Here is an 18,467-nt window from a genome sequence, read left to right as displayed (position 1 = left end):
AGCATTAAATAGAGGTTGACAACATCATGTTTAAAGACTGGATGACAGTCTTCACTTCCAGGCTGCCCTCCTGGTCCTCCTGAGCCGGGCTGCCCTTCTCAGTCTCCTTGGCTGGTGCCTCGCTTCTGCTGGGCCTCGGGGCGGGGCGTTGGAATGACGCCAGCCTCCCCCGCAGGCTCTCTCTCCTCCAGTTCCACTCTGCCTAGGTGAGTTCTGCCAGTCTTGTGGTTTTAAGGACTGCTGGCTTACAAAATTGTTTTCAATTGAACCGCAAATTTGTATATTTACAACTTTTTCAACATCTCATAGATGCCCCCAAGCGAAATATATCTAAGATCAAACTCTGGACCTCCTCCAGCATGTCCTCCTGCAGCCTCCCCTATATCAGTAAATGGCAGCTCTATCTTTCCAGAGCCCCAAAATCTTGGAGTCGTCCTTAACTCCTTTCTCTCTCACATCCCACATTCAGTCTGTCAGCAAATCTTAATGGTTCTATTTTCCATTCCTGTGTGTCCAGAATCTGACTACTCATCACTGCTCCAGCTGCCACGCTGCCAAGCTGCCTTCTCCCACCTGGATTATTGCCCCTGCTTCCTAATCATATCCTCACACCCACTTTTGCACTTTTACTCTGCTCTTCACACTGCAGCCAGAATGAGCAGGTGAATTTGATCTTGTCAAACCTCTGCTCAAAACCTACTGGCTTGCACAAATTCCTGAAAGTGCTGTGACTCAGCCCTGGCCTCCCCTTCTGCCCCAGGCTCAGTCTGTTCCAGTCCCGGGCTCCTCTCCTGCAGTTCCAGGCATGCTCCTGCTCTGGGGCCTCTGCGGGGCTCAGCGCTCTGCCTGACAAGTTCTTCCCCAGACGTTTCCATGGTTTGCGCCCTCTTCTCCACCATCTTGCTGAGGTCTTTCCCGCCATCCCATTTTAAAATTGCAATGTCCACCCAGCCGGCATGGCTTAGCAGTTGAGCATCAACCTGTGATCCAGGAGATTGCGGTATGATTCCCAGTCAGGGCACATGCCTGGGTTGCAGGCTTGATCCCCAGCAGGGGGCCCGCAGGAGGCAGCCGATCAATGACTCTCTCATCATTGATGTTTATCTCTCCTCTCCTTTCCTCTCTCTAAAATCAATACAGATATATTTAAAATAAAACAAAAAAAATAAAACACATATCTTTATTAATTTCAGAGAAAGGAAGGGAGAGAGAGCGATAGAACATCAATGATGAGAGTGTCATCATTGATCAGCTGCCTCCTGCCCGCCCCTGACTGGGGGTCAAGCCCAGAACCCGGGCATGTGCCCTGACCAGGAATCGAACCTCGATCTCCTGGGTCATAAGTTGATGCTCAACCTCTGAGCCATGCCGGGCATGGGCTCACACCCTCCAGTGGCTCCTCACGGCTCAGAATAGCAGTCATGGTCCTCCCTGTGGCACTCGGAGCCCCCCTGATTTTACCCCCCTACTTCCCCCTACTTCCCGTCACACAGCTTCACCTTTCTTGTTGTTTCTTGAAGCCTCCACCTGAGGGCCTTTAAACTTGCTCTTTCCCCTGCCTGTCACACTCTTCCCCCCACCTCCCCATATCCATATGGCTGGCATCCTCCCTCTTTTGAGGTCTTTCCTCAAATATCTTAGTAAGGTCTCTTTTGACCCTATTTTAAATTGCAATCCACTCCACTGCTCACTACCACTTTTCCCTGCTTTATTTTTCTCCATAGCATTTATCCCTATCCAACATACTAAATATTTTAACACTAAATTCGTTTATTGTGTCCCCTCCCCCAACCATAATGCTAACTCCATGAGAGCAGAGATTTTTGTCTGATTTGTTCTTTGCTATATGCTCAGAATTTAGTGCCTAGAGATACTTAAATACCTGCTAAGTGAATAAGAATGTAGGCACAGCCTGGCCTGTGTGGCTCAGTGGTTGAGCATTGACCTAGGATCCAGGAGATCAGGGTTCGATTCCCAGTCAGGGCACATGCCTGGGTTTCAGGCTCAATCCCCAGCACAAGGTGTGCAGGAGGCAGCTGATCAATGACTCTCTCTCATCATTGATGTTTCTATCTCTCTCTCCCTCTCCCTTCCTCTCTCTGAAATCAATAAAAATATATTTAATTTAAAAAAATAATGTAGGTACCAATCTATCTATAATAACTCATGTCATCCTCACAACCACCTCTTTAGGGAGGCTGTATTGTTAGGCTTCCTCTACAGATGAAGAAACTGAGGCAAAAAGGGTTAGGTAGTTTGTCCAAAATCATTCTGCAATCTAGACTAGGACTAGAACCCAGGTAGTCTGGCTCCATAGACTATATTCTATCTCAGACTAAAAGCGCCCTCACATCCTAGCCGGTGTTGCTCAGTGGTTGCACATCAACCTATGATCCAGAAGATCATGGTTCGATTCCAGGTCAGGGCACATGCTGGGTTGCAGGTTGGATCCCTAGTAGGGGATGTGCAGGAGGCAGCAGATCAATGACTCATCATTGATGTTTCTATCTCTCTCTCTCCCTCTCCCTTCTTCTCTCTGAAATCAATAAAGATATATTTTGAAAAAATAAAAGCAACCCCACAGAGCTCTTAATTCCACCCTCAAACCATTCTTTCCCTAATTTGTCCCATTTTATTGTTACTATAATGACCCAGTTGTTCAACCATAAACATACAAAGTCACCCCTGATTCCTCTTTCCTCTCCTCCAATATCCATCAGCAAGTCTTCTCAGCTCTTCCTCCGAAATATATCTAATCTGTCATTCTTTCCACTTACACTGTCACATAGCCTCCTCATGAGTTTCCACTCTTGTTCCTGCACAATCCAATTTCTACACAGCCAGTGAGCTTTCTAAACTCTAAATTAAATCCTGGTACTCTCCTACTTAAAACCTTCCAGTGCTTTCCCATCACCCTTGGGACAGTCCAAAATCCTACTCTGATCTACCTGGCCCTGTAGACCTCTTTAACCTCATCTCCACCGCATGCCCTGGCTCTTCTGCCTCAGCCCCAGGGTCCTTCTGCTTCTCAGCTTCACCACCTTCTACCTAAGACTTAGCCCCTGCTCTTCCTTCTGGATGAACACTGTTCCCCCAGGTGGTATGGGGGAGGGGGATGGGGGGGGGACTCCTCTTATTTGGCTCTCTGCTCAAATGTCACCTCCTCAGGGAGCTCTTCCCTGACCATCAATCTGATTCATTTTCCCACCTCCCAGGCTCTTTAGCATATCACTGTTTTATTTTGTGTCCTACATAGCACTTATTGTTTACCATTAGTGCTTATATATTAAATGCTGTCTCTTTTCTCTAAAATGTGAACTTTTTAAGAGTAAAGACCTTATCTGTCTTCTTCATACTCCTATCCCAGAACCTAGAACAGGGCCTAGCACAGAGCTGCACACACACAAAAAAATGTTTGCTACTTTCAAATTGAAAAGCAATAACTTGCAAGATATGGCATGTTTCAGATGGTTGATGACATTTTATTAAATTGGTTTCCAGAAAGATTGAGCAGTAACACAACAGTGTCTTTTTTCATTGAACACCTGGGAGAAAGTGTGAGACTTTAAGATTTCCAACATCTTTGTAACTTGCTTCACCTTTGTTCATTTTACCCTGGTTCCTTGTATTTATTAGAGCTCAAAGATGCTTGAAATCCTCAAGATTTAAAGTTGGAAAGATTAGTGTGGACTATGGTAGCTTCAACTAAAGCTCAACAGCAGGGAAGGGGATCATCCTAGGCTTGAACTGGGCTGGATATGAGGGTCCCTGAACTCCACGTGAGTGGGTTTGATTTGGCAAAACCTGTGGCTAATGCTGGAAGCTCCTGCAGCCTCTGGGCTCAGGGAGCAAAGTCTGGACTGGGTGTGGAATCCTGAGACCTCAAATACCACCCCCTTCAGCTGGTTTTCTAAGAGGACACAGTGGGTGGAAAAAATATGGCAGACCCCGTGAACAGCAGAGCTCACTCCTAACAAGCATGGAAGCTGCCAGGCCTGCCCCTTTGGTCAGGTTTCTTGGAAAATTCTGGGAGAGGTAAAAACACCAAAAGGAAGATTTTATCTTCCTTATAATGAACAAGTAAGGTGAAACTAATATAAAAAAAAATTTACAAAATGTGACTTATGTTTCTCAGATTTATGGATCAGACTATAGTGGTTGCACTTCATTTTAAACAAAGTTAATTTTAAAAATAATGATTAGCTTCAGCTGTTCTAAGGTCCACTATAGAAAGGGATTTTTGTCCACAGTTGGACCAGAATTTTCTCAGAGACTCTGACTGGCAGGGTCCAGTGATGGTGGTGGCTAATGGACCCATTCCTTCACCTATTTAACAAATATTTAATAACATGTGCCAAGCAATGGGCTAAGTGCTAAAACACAGGACAAACCTAGTTCCTGCCCTATGGAACTTAGAGTCTGAGGGAAAATACAGATTAAAGGAATAAATGCATGAGGCAAAGGAGAGTAGATAGCTCTGAAGTTTACAGTGAAGGTGTGTGACCTAGCCTTGTGGTGGTGGTTAGAAAAGCTTTACCAAAATAGTGGCCCTGAAGGATAGGCAGAGAGGGAAGGGAGATCACTCCAGGCAAAAGGAACAGCCTGTGCAAAGACCTTGTCATATTAGGGAGTCTAAAAGAGTAAACGAGACAATAGTCACGCCACATAATGAAGTTTTGGTCAATGAAGGATTGTATATATGATGGTGGTCCTATAATGTTATAATGGAGCTGAATTTCTTGTAAGAAATGGAAGGATATGTAGTTCAGAAGGAATCTTTTTCTTTGATGGGAACAATATCTGTGGGGTTTAGCAATAGATTTCCTCTCATTCACAGCACCTCAATTTTAACTGCACAGATTATATCCCATTCAATCCCTCACCAACCTGTTTTAGCACAGAGGTGTCTGTCCCCTAGTGCTACATATTCAGAGGGTCCCAGAGCTAGCTGGTGGTCTTCAGAGCACATTGCTATAGATTCTTTGTTGAGGACCCAAGGTCTCATACAAGACACAGGTCCATAGGAGCTACCTTAACAAGTATCAAATATCACTGCCACTTCAGTAAAAGCTTTCTGCGGTAGTGTAGAGCCAGCCTGTCCCTGTACTTTGGAAATATCTTTACTTGTAATGATGTAAAGCATAGATAAGTTTTATTTCTTCCATCAATTCAATGTCAGAAAAAGCTCTTTATGCCAGAAAAGGTCAATGGAACCAAAACCAAATGTCAAGAGTCAAAATATTAAATCCTCAGTCCTATATCCTCTCCATGTTAAATATCCTCGTTTTAAAAATAAATAAATAGCCTGGCTGGGCGTGGCTCAGCGGTTGAGCGTCGACCCAGGATCCAGGCAATCCGGGTTTGATTCCCGGTCAGGGCACATGCCTGGGTTGCAGGCTTGATCCCCAGTTGGGGGCATGCAGGAGGCAGCCGATCAATAACTCTCTCATCATTGATGTTCCTATCTCTCTATCCCTCTCCTCTCCATGAAATCAATAAAGATACACTCAAAAAAATAAAATAAATAAATACCACAAAATTCCTTAATGTGACCACTGCTCCAATATGTAATGGTCAAAACCACATCGCCATGACAATCCGTGTTCCTTTACCTCTCCATCTTGATTTCTTATTCCTACTAATCCTCAGGCCGCCTTTCCCTCCCTCCTGACAGTCACTATTATGATGATCTGCCTGGATAATAATGGGAATACAATGGAAAGATCTGCACAACTCAGATCTTATTTAGAGAACTCCCCAAACAACAGAGGAGACAATAATAACACCAGAGGAAATTTTAGCTTCTGACACCTACAGCTACAGTAAACAATACAGACTAACTCCTAGCCAGGTAAACATAAAACTTAACACTAAAGGTTTATTTACCTCAGTTCCTTTTACCAGTACATCTGACTTTCAACAAAAAACTACAAGGCATACTAAAAGACAAAAATACACTTTGGAGAGACAGACTAAGCGTCAAACTGATACTGGACACAACGGGTCCGAAGCCGAGTGCCACTACTTGAGTCAAATTAAGTAGAGACACGGTTGAATCATCATGAGCATTTATTCCAATTACGCTGGCAGTATGGGGAGAGCAGTAGGTCACCCTGGAAATTCTGCTCTCATCCCCCTCACCAATTGGCTGATTATATATGGGTCAGGGAGAACATAATTATGTGCAGCTGCAAGCTGTGAGTGTAACAGGGAAAAGAGGGTAGGGTCTGTAGTCTGGCCTGCAGGAGCTCGAAGTCTGATAACAAGGTGGCTAACCTTCTATGATGTTACAAACAGCTTAGCCCGTTCCTGGGACTGGAGAATGGTGAGCATTCCTGAAGCAAACTCCCAGATGGGGGTTAAGGTCAAGGCACAGCAACCAAGTAAAAGCATGTCCTGTCCTTGGTCTATTCTCAAAATGTATTTCTTTTCTGTGTAATGGGCCCATCCAGGCATCTTATCTTTTTACAGCCATGTCTAATCCTCCAGTTTCCCAGGGTCTGTAAGACAACCTCTTATCTCTAGTTAGTAAGGTGAATAATTATTCAAAACTGTGGCTCTATTCTTATTATGTGACCTTACCCCTATTAGAACCAGACTCAGATATGGCAGAGATACTGGAATTACCAAACCAGGAATTTAAAACTATGATCAATACGTTAAGGATTTTAATGAAAAAAGTGGACAAAATGTAAGAACAGATGGGTAGTATAAGCAGAAAGATATAAACTAAGAACCAAAAGGAAATGCTAGAAATAAATAACACTGTAACAAAAATGAAGAGTGTCTTTGACAGGCTGATCAATAGATGAGCACGGTTGGGGAAAGAATAGATAAACTTGAATAAATGTCAATAAAAATTTCCCAAACTGAAATGCAAAGGAAAAGACACAACAACAAGAACTGTAGGACAGTTACAAAAGGTGTAAAATACACATGAGAATACCAGAAGAAGAAAGGAACAGAAAAAATATTTGAAGCAAAAATGACCAAGAATTTCCCAAAATTAACGGTAGACACCAAACACAGATGGAGGAAGTTCAGAAAACACCAACCAGGATAAATTTCTTTTTAAAAAAAAATCTACACCCAGGCATATCATATTCAAACTGAAGAAAAGAAAACACCAAAAGAAAATTTTGAAGCCTTGGAGGTAAGAGGGGAACACCTTACCTATAGAGAGGAAAGATAAGAATTACATCAGATTTCTCTTCAGAAAGCATGCAAGTAAGAAGAGAGTGGAGTGGAATCTTTAGTATATTGAAGGGGAAAAACCACCAGCCTAGACTTCTGTATCCAGCAAAATTATCTTTTACAAGTGAAGGAGAAATAAAGACTTTCTCAGACAAACAAAAAATTTTAAAATTTGTCACCAGAAGACTTGACTTGCAAGACATGTTAAATTTTTTCAGAAAGAAGGAAAATGATATAGGTCAGAAACTCAGATCTACATAAAGGAAGAACTGTATGGAAAGAATAAACAAAGGTAAAATTAAAAGGGAGATAACTAGAATTTCATACATATCCCATTTGAGTACTAAATATATCCAAACCAGATGTCCCACAGACAGTTGAATATGCGGATCATCACCTCAGACCTTGGGTGGAGACCAGGAGCGATGCAGAAGCCATTACTCTAGGGAAGGAGCTAGCCCATGGAAAGGGTAGTGTCACTAAAGCCCTGTAAGGTAGTCAGGGCAGGTAATTCATTCGACCAACAAAGAATATAAGCTGTGTGCCACGTTCTGCACTTGGCGATGGAAATAAGCAGACACCAGGAAGGGTGACAAGGAGACAGACAGACAATACAACAGTCAGTTACATTAGGGGCTGTCTGGACTAAGTACACAACAGAAATTCTTAAAAGGAAACTATTTTACTTTTTTATTTTTAAATTACACGATACAAAAATATATATACAGAAAAGCACATAAGTGTCACCAACCAGAGAAAACCTAAGATTTACAATCTGATGAATCTTTTCAAACTTTTAAAAGGTGGCGCCCTCTCCTGCTTTGTAAAAGGAATGGTTAAATTCTTACTGGAAGAGGTGTGCCAACCCAGAAGGCTTTGCAGCGCGGGTTTGAGGCCTGGGACTTAAGTAATCGGATTTCAGTGGGTGATGATGACGGAGAGGACAAGCGGCATGATCCCGCTTGACTAGAAAGTGAAGCCTCAGAGAGAGACGTGACTTTCATGCAGGCTCCGCAAAGAAAGGCAGGTGCTGGGAGGGCCGGGCCCGCCGCGAAAGCAGCCCAGCAGCGAAACAAGGAACTTGACAGAGAGCGGGGGCGGGGCCGACCCGCCGGGGCGTGGCCTTATGACGTATAGTCACGTGTCCCCTTGACGGTGGCCCATTGGTTACCCATTACCGCCCTTTTCCGGGGCAAGAAGACTGGTCGCAGGCCCGGAGGCGCGGCAGCTCTCGGGTTCGAGACAACGAAGCCGTTTAAGGCTGAGCGAGCGACCTGGTGCCATTGGAGCCGGCTAGATTCTTCACTCAGGCTCCTGCCCCAGTTGGAGAACAACTTCCAAAATTCGGGCGGCCTAGGGAAGGGCGCTGAGTCGGATCGCAAAGTACACGGCGCCCATCGCAACAGCTGAGCTACTGAGAGCCACCGGAAGCCCCGCCCCTGGGAGGAGCCAGAAAGCCTAGCGGTGGAGGAAAGAACCCCACGTACTGCCCCCGGGGCGGAGCACGCCGGCCATGGCTAGGCCCCCGGGGGCTGGTCCCGCGGCTCTGCGCTTTGCTGCGGCTGCTTGCTGGCTGGTTGTACGCGGACGCTATGTGGAACATTTCCCGCGAGTGCTGGAGTTTCTGCGATCCCTGCGCGCTGCTGCCCCTGGCTTGGTTCGCTACCGCCACCACGAACGCCTATGTATGGGTCTAAAGGCCAAGGTATTAGAGCCCGGGAACCGGGAAAAAAAGAGGAAGGGGCGGGATGCAAGGACCTGACTGGGGCAGACCGCTTGGGGAGTTGGACCGGTAGCAAAACGGGAGCTTGCTCGGAAGTGGGAATTCTTAGTTCAGTACCATTCACAGGTGGTAGTGGAGCTGATCCTCCAGGGCCGGCCTTGGGCCCAGGTTCTGAATGTCCTGCATCACCATTTCCCAGAGTCTGGGCCTGTAGTGCGGGACCCCAAAGCTGTGAGTAATGTCTGAAACAGTCCCCACCCCCAGTTAACCCTTGGTGCCCCTAACTTGTCTGCCTTCTTTACCTTGAAAAGACAAAGCAGGATCTGAAGAAGATCTCGGAGGCACAGGAAGCCTTTTGCCAGCAGGTGAAGCGGCTGGCAGAAACCACTGTGGATTTGGCTTGGAAGTTGCAGGTGAGGCTGGCTAGTTTGGAAAGTATGATGTGGCTTTCTTCTCTAGTCCTCTTCTGACCTGCTTTTTTCTATTCTGCAGGAACTTGAACAAGAGTATGGGGAACCCTTTCTGGCTGCTATGGAGAAGCTATTTTTTGAATATTTGTGTCGGCTGGAAAAAACCCTGCCTACCCCACAGGCACAGCAGGTTTCCCTGGGGCAAAACACAGAGGGCAGAGTGTGGGGTGGTTGGATCAAGGACTGTAGTCTTCATGCTCTTTCCCCGCCCACAGCTTCAGGATGTGCTGAGTTGGATGCAGCCTGGGATTTCTATCACGTCTTCTTTTGCTTTGAGCCAATATGGTGTGGACATGGGGTGGCCATTTCCAGGTACCAGGACCATCTGGGAGAATTAGGAATTTGAGGGTGGAATGTTTAGCTTGAGACCTTTTGAGACAGCCAGTTCATTAGAAGAGTTACATGTGTCTAAGACACAAGAAACCAGACTGAGTTGATATGTTACTCTCTGTTCTCTTTATAAGGAACATTCTTTTCTTTTTAGAGTGCTCTATTACTAATTCAGTTAACATGACAGAGCCCATGGAGCTGAGTCCGCCTCAGCAACCAAGACCAGCACTCCATCAACCTCTGCCAAAAGCCAAGCCTGGCCCATACGTTCCTCAAGGACCAGCTTCAAGGAAGCATCCAGAACTTTTGGCTGGCCACCACTTCAATCTGGCCCCTCTAGGCCAGCGAAGAACCCATTCCCAGTGGGCATCCACTAGGGTAGGCCATAAGGAACGCCCCACAGTCATGCTATTCCCCTTTAGGAATCTGGGTTCACCAACCCAGGTCATATCTAAACCTGAGAACAGGAAAGAACAAGGGACACACATGGCAGTTCCAGCAGGTGATGCCGGCACAGGAGCAACCTCCACTGGGAAGTCTAGGAGTCCATCCCAGTCCCTGGGCGGAAGGACTGTGGAGAACCCAGTTGACTTGTCTGCCTCGGAGCAAAAGGAGTGAGCGCACCAGTTCCTTCTGCCTACTAGCGGCACATTCCTTGCCTGCTTTGCCTTCATCCTATCTTCTTTGCTTGTTTTCACCCCAGGAATAGCTGGGACTGCCCCTTGGAGCCCCTGAGACTGTCATTATCACCTCCTAGGGCCAGGAAGCCAGGTAGGTATACTGTGTCAGGACTGGATCAGACAGCCTCCTCTCTTGGGGGCTCTTGAGGGCCTATGTTCACCTAGAAGAGTATTTTGACTCTAGTTTCCTTCCTGCAGTGTGTTCTCCATCTCTGTGCAGCCCTGTCATTACCATAGGGGACTTGGTTTTGGATTCTGATGAGGAAGAAAATGGCCAGAAGGGAGGAATGGTGAGTAGAGAGGAACAGAACACTGGGGAAGGAAGGGGATGGGGCAGAACAAGACAGAAACTTCCATGCTCCCGAATGCGGAGGGCTCTGGGAATGTTCAGATGACAGGATCTCCCTGCTCCCTTCTCTGCAGGAGTCTCTGGAAAACTATGAGAAGACAAAGTTTGACACCCTAATCCCCACCTTCTGTGAATACCTCCCCCCTTCTAGCCCCAGTGCTGTGTCTGTCCCTTCCCATGACCACATAGACTCCTCTGATAAGACTGGAATACCATCTGCATCCTGCCTTTCTCCTTCCTCCTCACCTCTACAGGCAGTTTAGTGGGAATAAAGTGGAATCCCAGGCTTGGGTTGCTTGACTACATGCCCCAAATTACTTTGTAATGCTTGATAATTAAACTTTGGATTTGTTAAAACACTGTGTTGGTGTGAGGGAGGGGAATTAGGCTTCTGTAAGGTCAGTGTAGATCATTCCTTAGAAACAGGCCTCTCCAGGGCTAAAAGAATCCCTTTGCCCTTTACTTCCCTTGGAAAGTGTTCTTCAGTTGTACCAGAAAGATTACCACGGGAAATTTCCTTTTGCTATTCTGAAAATGTTTGTCCTGACACCACAATATATACTCTGTAAATTCTTATGCTGCCAGGTTATCTGAGGGTTGGTGTCACTTGAATGGAGATGCTGCATGGGAAAAGTACTCACTATCCTTGACTCCACTAGGTCAGTGGCACCTCCACCTCCACTTTCCTGGAGCAGCACCTGCATGCCAGGCTTGTGTGGAAAGCCCCAGAATATCTTTATAGTCATTGGGATCTCTATTTATAGAGATATTTTAAAAATATAAACACTTCTGAGCTTTTTAGATTTCAGAGATCATATTTAATGCAGCTGATTAGCAAGACATGATTCTAAAAGCCTACCTCTTAAGACCATGGCCATTTATAAAACATTTATGTATGAATCAGTATATTCCCATTTTATTATCTTAACTTCATTTTCTCAGCCTGTCTTCCTTGCTTGCTCCCCAGTGAGTGCCGCGGGCATTTTGTGGGTGCCAATAGAGAAGTACAGCATTACTGCAGGAATGCTCATGAGTGCAATGACCAAGTAATAGTCATAGTAGCTGGGATGGGTGAGAGGCCTACTTGGGAGGCCCTGTGGTTTGGTGCTGGTGCCTTCGGACGGCAGAACTCAAGCCTAGCTCATGTCACTGAATCTTGGATTCACCTGCTAGGTGACATGGATGAAGGTAGTTCTCCGGCTCAGTTCCTTCAGCTTAGCTGCTCCTACGTAGGTACACGTGGAACGGATGCCTCCAAGTATGTCTCGGATGGTATGTTCCACATCCCCTTTGAAGGGCACCTCCACCGTCTTTCCCTCTGAGGCCCTTAGAGAAGGAAAAATTTTTCTTACCTCTCTAGATTCCTTAAGCCCAGTGACTCTTCCCCAGTCCATAACATTAAACCCTGGTTCACCACTTTTCTCCCAAGAACTATACCATCCATCTCCCAACAGCCCTGAGTTCTGCTACCACCCTACTTGGTGACACCTTCCAAGAACCCTCAGCTTCTGGGCCTCTACACATACCTGTACTCAGCAACTCCCCCAGCATACTTCTTCATGGCTGTTTCAGAACTCATTCCATAGAAGAGCTTGTACTTCTTGCCATCCCTCTCGATGAGCTCACCACCTGACTCACTGTGCCCAGCCAGCATGCCACCCAGCATTACGAAGTCAGCCCCTGCCCCTATCAATGAGGGGGGAAAGAGATGAATCTGGCCCAGATGTCCACTTGCGCACCCACCCTCAAAAGCAATCACACCAAATCTCAGTCCTGACAATGACACCAGCATCTTCCTGGTTTTCTCTAGCTGGTCCACAACCCACACAGGCCTGCTCTACCCTGGCCTCTCTTCCTCCATGGGCCTGACTTCTCCAAAAAAAATTTTAAAGCCACTAGAGATTCCCTGCCTAGCTTTGCTCTCTCTTTTTGCTGCTTTTGCTATCTTTTGTTCATTTCCTTTTACTGTGCCCAGCTGAATAAGACTCACTTCAAGTGTTCCAAGAGCAAAGGTCTTCAACTTTAGTGTGAGCAAGGATCACCTGGGAAGCTGTAAAAAATGCAAATCTGCAGCCCTACTCTCCAGAGCTGGATTTTGTAACTCTGAGGTTTAGGCATTTACATTGCCCAACAGCCCAGGGGATGGTGCAGATGGTCCTGCCCACACTTGGGAGAGGCCATATCAGAGTCTTATCTGGCTCACCCCAGATAACACCACAGGCTTCCGGGTCACAAGTTTATATAATGAAAGAACCTGAATGGCTTCCTCAGCCTTAGCCTGATCCTAGACCCTCAAAGGTGATTCATCCTCTTCTATAGGATCCTTCTGTGCTCTCCGTCCTTACCGAAAGCCTTGGCCACATCTCCAGGACAGCTGCAGCCTCCATCCTGCAAAGTTAGAAGCAATGTGAAGAGAGGGCATGATTTCCCAAGCCCTCTTAACAATGTCCCAACAGCCCACCTCAAATCTCACAGGAACCCAGGAGTCCTGATCCACCTCTATCAAAGCTTCCATACCCAGCAAAAAACCCAGATGTTTGGCAGCCTCACACCCTACCCTGCCCTAGGACCTTACTGAAATGATGTGGCCTTTGAGGCCATGAGCAGCATCTGCACACTCCATCACTGCACTGAGCTGTGGATACCCCACTCCAGTTTTCTTCCGGGTGGTACACACAGAGCCTGAGAAGAATATGACAAGGATGAGGGTCAAGTACTCCACAGGTATTTGCCACTAAAGATGTAGCCAATAGCCCCCAATGAGCAAGCTTACCTGGTCCAATTCCCACTTTGATGATGTCAGCCCCAGAGAGGATCAGCTCTTCCACCATCTCTCCTGTTACCACATTCCCTGCCTGAAAGCAATCAAATCAGCATTCTTAGGGTCAGAAACAAAGAGGAGGTTGTGTGCTCTCAGCGCGCCTGGATCAGGACCTTCCAACATTATTACAAAGAAGGGTACCTGGGTTCCCTCTGCTGGGCCCTCTGAAAGCTTTTAGACTAGCCACTTCAAAGGACCCTGCTACCCCAGCTGAGGTAAGGGGGTTAGTGGCCAGTGTCACTGTTGCACTAGGGTAAAGCTGGGGTCCAGCTGGACCAAGATAAAATTAGATTTACAGTGGACTTATCTCTCCCTCCCTACCAAGAGATCCAAACATTTCCTGCCCTTAAGCTGTTATGTGATAAAACCTCTCCAGCTTAGGGAAAAAGGGAAGACAGGGTAATGTAGGCTAAATACTCATCTACTTAACTGTATTTTCTTTTGATGGACAGAAAAGACAGATCCCTCAATGCTATGAAGAAAGTGAAGCCTTGCCATCACCCCTAAGCTTGTAAAAAAAATAAAACACTGTTGCATATGATCCCTTTAATAGGATTATATTACCATGTCCATTTCAGTAGGCAGGTATATATGTATGACAGGTATGTACAATGCATGAACACATCATGGTTTGGTGAGTGATGTCAGGAACACCGGATTTACAAAGACTATGTATCAAGGGTCAAAGACTGCAATGATCAATAAACATTTTAAGTATGGAGCCATGGATAATCACCCAGTGACATGATTAAGCAGACCAGGAAAATCATAAAGCAGCAGAGGAGATACGAACTGACAAAAACTGAGTGGCACAAAAGAGTGGAAGAGCGGGATGTACCAACTACAGGGTAATAGAAACATACCATGATGGTGTGTTCAGGGAAGCGTTTCCGTACATCCTTTACAAATTCAACGAAGTGTTCAGAGTAGCCATTTGCCACGTCCAGGCATATATATTTCACCTGGGGAATAGCTTCCAGGATCTTTTCCAGCTGCTCAAAGTCAGAAGAGCCTGTGCCTGAACTGGCAGCCAGATGCTGTGGAAGAAACGGGCATTGGCATGAGAGGCATTAGACAGCCTCTGGCATGTCTGAAATGACCTGATAAGCAGCCAATGGGTGGGGAGGTAAGGGCTGATCCCCAGGAAGCCAAGAAAAGATTCGTGGAAAAATGGGATAAGGAAGGGATCAGGGGAGGGCCAATATTACCTCAAGACAGTCAGGATTCTGGCTAGCAAACTCTTTCCACTGCTCGAGGCTGTAGTGTTTATGGACAGCAGTAAAGAGGGAGAACTGAAGAGAAGAAAGAGAGCCATCAAAAAGGAGAGAACTTTAGGAGGGTCTCTTTTTCCAGAAATAGACCTTTATACTATTCTGAGGGGGAAAAAGGACCAAAGTCTGGAAAGAGAAACTTAAAGAACTCGGGTTGAGGTGAGATTTCTAATTCAACCATTCATCTCTACAAGCCCCAGTATGACTTTTTACAATAAGCTAATACTGTCAGATACTTCTACCAGAGTACTAAGTTACCTGGTTTGGATTTCAACTGCCAGCACATAGAGTGCTTTTGACTTAAAAGGTGACAGGACAAGCTGTTGGTGCAGTGGGACAAGCAATAGACAAAGAACCCTGAAGACGCTGGACAGAGCCAGTGTCTGCCTACACTGACTCAGCCCTTCCTTCTATGGTAACCCAGTAGAAGACCTAACCTATTTTGGGTATCTTCTGGTCAACTTACCCGCAGTAATTCAGTTAGTCTAAATGCTCACAAAAGGTGCCCTGGCCAGGTGGCTCAGTTAGCTAGAGTGTTGTCCCATGCACTGGAAGGTTGAGGGCACATAACCTGGGTTGTGGGTTCAAACCCCTGGTCAAAGCGTACCCAGGAGGCAACTGATCAATGTGTCTCTCTCACATCAATGGTTCTCTTTTTCTCTGTCTCCCCCTTCCTCCCTCTCTCTAAAAAGATTAATATATTAATAATTGCTCACAGAAAGTAAGGTCTTAAGGTTACCAGAGCCAGTAAGATGCTACCCCATCCTTTCTCCATCTCCACTGGAGTAAAGAACAAATTCACTTGAGACATGGACCAACCTGAAAAGTTTATTTCATTCAGTCTATTTCAGTCAACCAAGTTCAAAGATATAATGACTCACTGGACTTGTATTTCCTAGCTCAGCAAACAAAATAATATCCCAATACTTTGAGAAAGGCATTCAAAGGCCACTGTGAATGCTGGTGTTTGTGCTTTAAAAGTGCATCATGCAAAAAGATGAGGCAGCAGTTGATGGAGACAGCACAAGTCTTACAACTGGCAAGAAATCCAAGGAAGTCATGCATAAGCCAGCAGTAAGGAAATGTTATTGTTATACTCAATCAGAGATCATCATCAACACTACCTAGCTAGTATTGAATTCTACTCTCAGCAACACTCTGCCATCAACATACTGACAAAGAAAAACCATTCTAGGAGGTCAGCAGACCTTGGAGATACACTGGCATAGTGTGGCATGATAAGCACATCCAATTACATACCAAACTAGAGATCTAGAAGAAGATGCATCGTTGCATTCAAACTTTTTATTATTACTGTGAGACTTGGCTCTATCTTGAAAATCTGATTTCTTTAACACTCAACGGTACTGAAAAGCCAGTCAACATAAAACATCAAGGCAGTGCCCATAAGTTCCATGTGTTACAGCAGGTCTGTTAATACTGAAGTCAGATTCACCATTCCTCAACTCAACAGGGCATCAGCAGGATTCCTAAATAGTTAGTGCACAGCAACAGCAATAACTATCAACCTCAGAGAAATGACAGCAGACATTCCACAAAGACTTACAGCAATAAAAAATAAAGGGAGATGAAGTCCTTAAGGTTAACAGCCTCAAGCAGCAGCAGAATCCATCAACCAAAGGCCACGTGGATCAACTAGAAGTTGTCCTCAAGAGTGCCCAGAGTAATTAACTACCTTCTCAACTACAAGTACAGAGGTAGGGTAACATTACTGACAAAAGTAGCATCTTCTACTTTGAAAGTGAACAATAACCTGTACATCGGAAAAACCCATTCCATTTTGGGCACATCCCAGAAACTCCCAGGAACCTAGGGCTTAAAATAAAAAAGATTAAAAAAAAAAAAGAATAGGCATATAATAAAATTAACAAGCTGCTTCTCTCTAGAGTCTTCTAGTTAGGAGTTTTTAAATGCTCAAACTGTATTTAGTTTTTTAACTAAAACAGTGAATGTTTAGTTTCCTAACAATGGTGTAACTGGAGAGATGCCTGTGATTTGGAGGGGGTGATCAGGTTGGTGGGGAAAGTTGGCAAGGTGTATAAACTCTTGGACAGGAGGAAAAGGGAAAGTTCTTTTTATGTAGAGTGTCCCAAAAAAACGTGAACACACTTTGAATAATTATTAATTCCAATGGGTTAAATCTGAAAAGAAAAACCATCAATTGAACTTTCAGAAAAAAAGTGTGTATACATTTTGGGGGACACCCTGTATATCAGAAAAATAGGGTCAAAACTTAGCTTCGAATCCCATTAACTGACATGGCTCTTTGAACTTACCAGATAAAGGGGGTTTAGTACTGGAGAAAATAGTAAATTGGAGCATCCGGACTGCTAATTGCCAGAGAGTTGACCTGGGATGGGGATGGCGATGCAAATAATTGCAGTCAACCCATAAAGCTGGACACCATTGAGGAAGTGGCATAAGAGAAGTCCTACCTTACAGAGGACCTTGGCCATCTCAAAGGTGCCCACAGTATCCATATTGGCAGCAATGATTGGGATCCCAGTGTATGTCTGCTTTGAGTTGCGAAATGAAAAGGATCTTGTAAGAGCCACCTGCAGATATGAACAGGAAACTGAGTATTTAATTCATCCAAAAAAAAAAAGTATTGGAGGAAAATACCAGGCATCTTTCTCAGTCCTGGCCCACCAAGGGAAGCGAGCTCACCTCACTTCGAGACTTAAGGGTACTGCGTTTGGGCCTCAACAACACATCTTTGAAGTCCAGTTTGATGTCGTTATCGATGTGAGGCATGGCGGAGGCCTCGGGGTAACAACGAATCTGAGGGTTGGAAGGTAAGAAAAGACACGAGGCGGGGGTAGCTGAATCAACAACAAGCCTTAACGCCCTGTTAGGGCTGGCAGCAGGGCCCAATTCTTTCCTCTCAAACTGTGGAAAGTCGGGGCATTGGTCACGGAGTGGTCGGTCCCTGAAGACCGTCACCTCCGACCCGTCCTATAGTCGCGATTACCCTCGGTGTCTCCATCCCAGGGAAGAAGAATTAAGATGGAGTCGTGAGTGACTCTAAAAAGGTACATTCCTTACACTACTTTTCCTTCTCCCTCCCCTGCAAAAAAGTAATTTGCGGTAAGAGAGTTATTTGGGGGCGAGAGGAATGGGGAGAGGAATCCCACAACCAGTTTCCGGAATAGGGGTACTCACTTCCTGTCGCCTTGGCCAAGGTGGCAGTTGACCGAAGCTCCCCTTGCTTAGCAACTAACCTAGCGCAGCCCCGCTGAGCCTCGTGGGCCACGCCAACAGGTTCCGTTAATTGCTGGCGAAATCGATTAACCGAGGAATTCCAGCTTCAGCGGTGGCTGTGCGAGGGCTTCTGGTTAACAAAAGTTCACACACTGAGGTTGCCGTTGGTCTGAGGAGCAGAAGACTACAACTCCCAGGGTGGAACGCGCGGAGTTGCCCCCTGGCATGATGGGAGAAGTAGTTCGTTCTGCCCCATCTTTCCACTAGACCCGACTCGCTAGGGACTCTCAGGATCGCGGAGGCGTCATCTCTGCTCCAACTAAACTGGCTGCCTTCTTTTTCTTTAGGACGCCACCGAAAGGGAACGCGTGGAGCATTTCTGAGCCTTTTGGGAACCCTGGCGAAAG

At 45.8% G+C, this 18,467-nt stretch overlaps 2 protein-coding genes across 3 annotated transcripts; one reads left to right on the top strand and one right to left on the bottom strand.

Moving 5' to 3' along the window:
• The first annotated feature begins 8,426 nt into the window (after positions 1-8,426).
• TINF2 (TERF1 interacting nuclear factor 2) lies at positions 8,427-13,200 on the top strand. Of its 2 annotated transcripts, none has more exons than XM_016205875.2 (9): positions 8,427-8,899; positions 9,044-9,148; positions 9,229-9,330; positions 9,410-9,517; positions 9,603-9,699; positions 9,872-10,331; positions 10,421-10,488; positions 10,596-10,687; positions 13,066-13,200. In XM_016205875.2, the coding sequence occupies exons 1-9, from the start codon at positions 8,708-8,710 to the stop codon at positions 13,144-13,146; spliced, it is 1,305 nt and encodes a 434-aa protein (XP_016061361.1). In that variant the 5' UTR covers positions 8,427-8,707; the 3' UTR covers positions 13,147-13,200. The 2 variants fall into 2 exon arrangements, with proteins under 2 accessions (XP_016061361.1, XP_016061359.1); XM_016205873.2 differs by lacking the exon at positions 13,066-13,200 and adding an exon at positions 10,821-11,103 and having other exon boundaries at positions 8,435-8,899.
• On the bottom strand, positions 11,542-18,310 carry GMPR2 (guanosine monophosphate reductase 2). The gene is made up of 10 exons (XM_016205876.2): positions 18,022-18,310; positions 17,527-17,640; positions 17,295-17,414; positions 14,776-14,859; positions 14,431-14,604; positions 13,520-13,601; positions 13,322-13,428; positions 13,092-13,134; positions 12,273-12,432; positions 11,542-12,072 (listed from the first exon to the last, which is right to left on the bottom strand). Exons 2-10 carry the CDS (start codon positions 17,611-17,613, stop codon positions 11,916-11,918), a joined length of 1,014 nt encoding a protein of 337 aa, XP_016061362.1. The 5' UTR covers positions 17,614-17,640; positions 18,022-18,310; the 3' UTR covers positions 11,542-11,915.
• Positions 18,311-18,467: the final 157 nt, after the last annotated feature.

This window comes from Miniopterus natalensis, chromosome 1 (genome assembly GCF_054644295.1).
Source record: "Miniopterus natalensis isolate mMinNat1 chromosome 1, mMinNat1.hap1, whole genome shotgun sequence".
In the NCBI taxonomy this organism is placed as follows: domain Eukaryota; kingdom Metazoa; phylum Chordata; class Mammalia; order Chiroptera; family Miniopteridae; genus Miniopterus; species Miniopterus natalensis.
The sequence above is the reverse complement of the archived record's forward strand: the minus strand, read 5'-3'. Positions and strand labels throughout refer to the sequence as shown.

Excerpts from the sequence above, each read along its gene's own strand:
- TINF2 (XM_016205873.2), top strand. The coding sequence starts at position 8,708 with ATGGCTAGGCCCCCGGGGGCTGGTCCCGCGGCTCTGCGCTTTGCTGCG. Across the intron at positions 9,331-9,409 it reads ATTTGGCTTGGAAGTTGCAG|GAACTTGAACAAGAGTATGG; the intron begins GTGAGGCTGGCT and ends TCTATTCTGCAG. Across the intron at positions 10,332-10,420 it reads TCTGCCTCGGAGCAAAAGGA|GAATAGCTGGGACTGCCCCT; the intron begins GTGAGCGCACCA and ends TTTTCACCCCAG.
- GMPR2 (XM_016205876.2), bottom strand. The coding sequence starts at position 17,613 with ATGCCTCACATCGATAACGACATCAAACTGGACTTCAAAGATGTGTTG. Across the intron at positions 13,429-13,519 it reads CAAAGTGGGAATTGGACCAG|GCTCTGTGTGTACCACCCGG; the intron begins GTAAGCTTGCTC and ends TATTCTTCTCAG. Across the intron at positions 12,433-13,091 it reads AGATGTGGCCAAGGCTTTCG|GGGCAGGGGCTGACTTCGTA; the intron begins GTAAGGACGGAG and ends CCTCATTGATAG.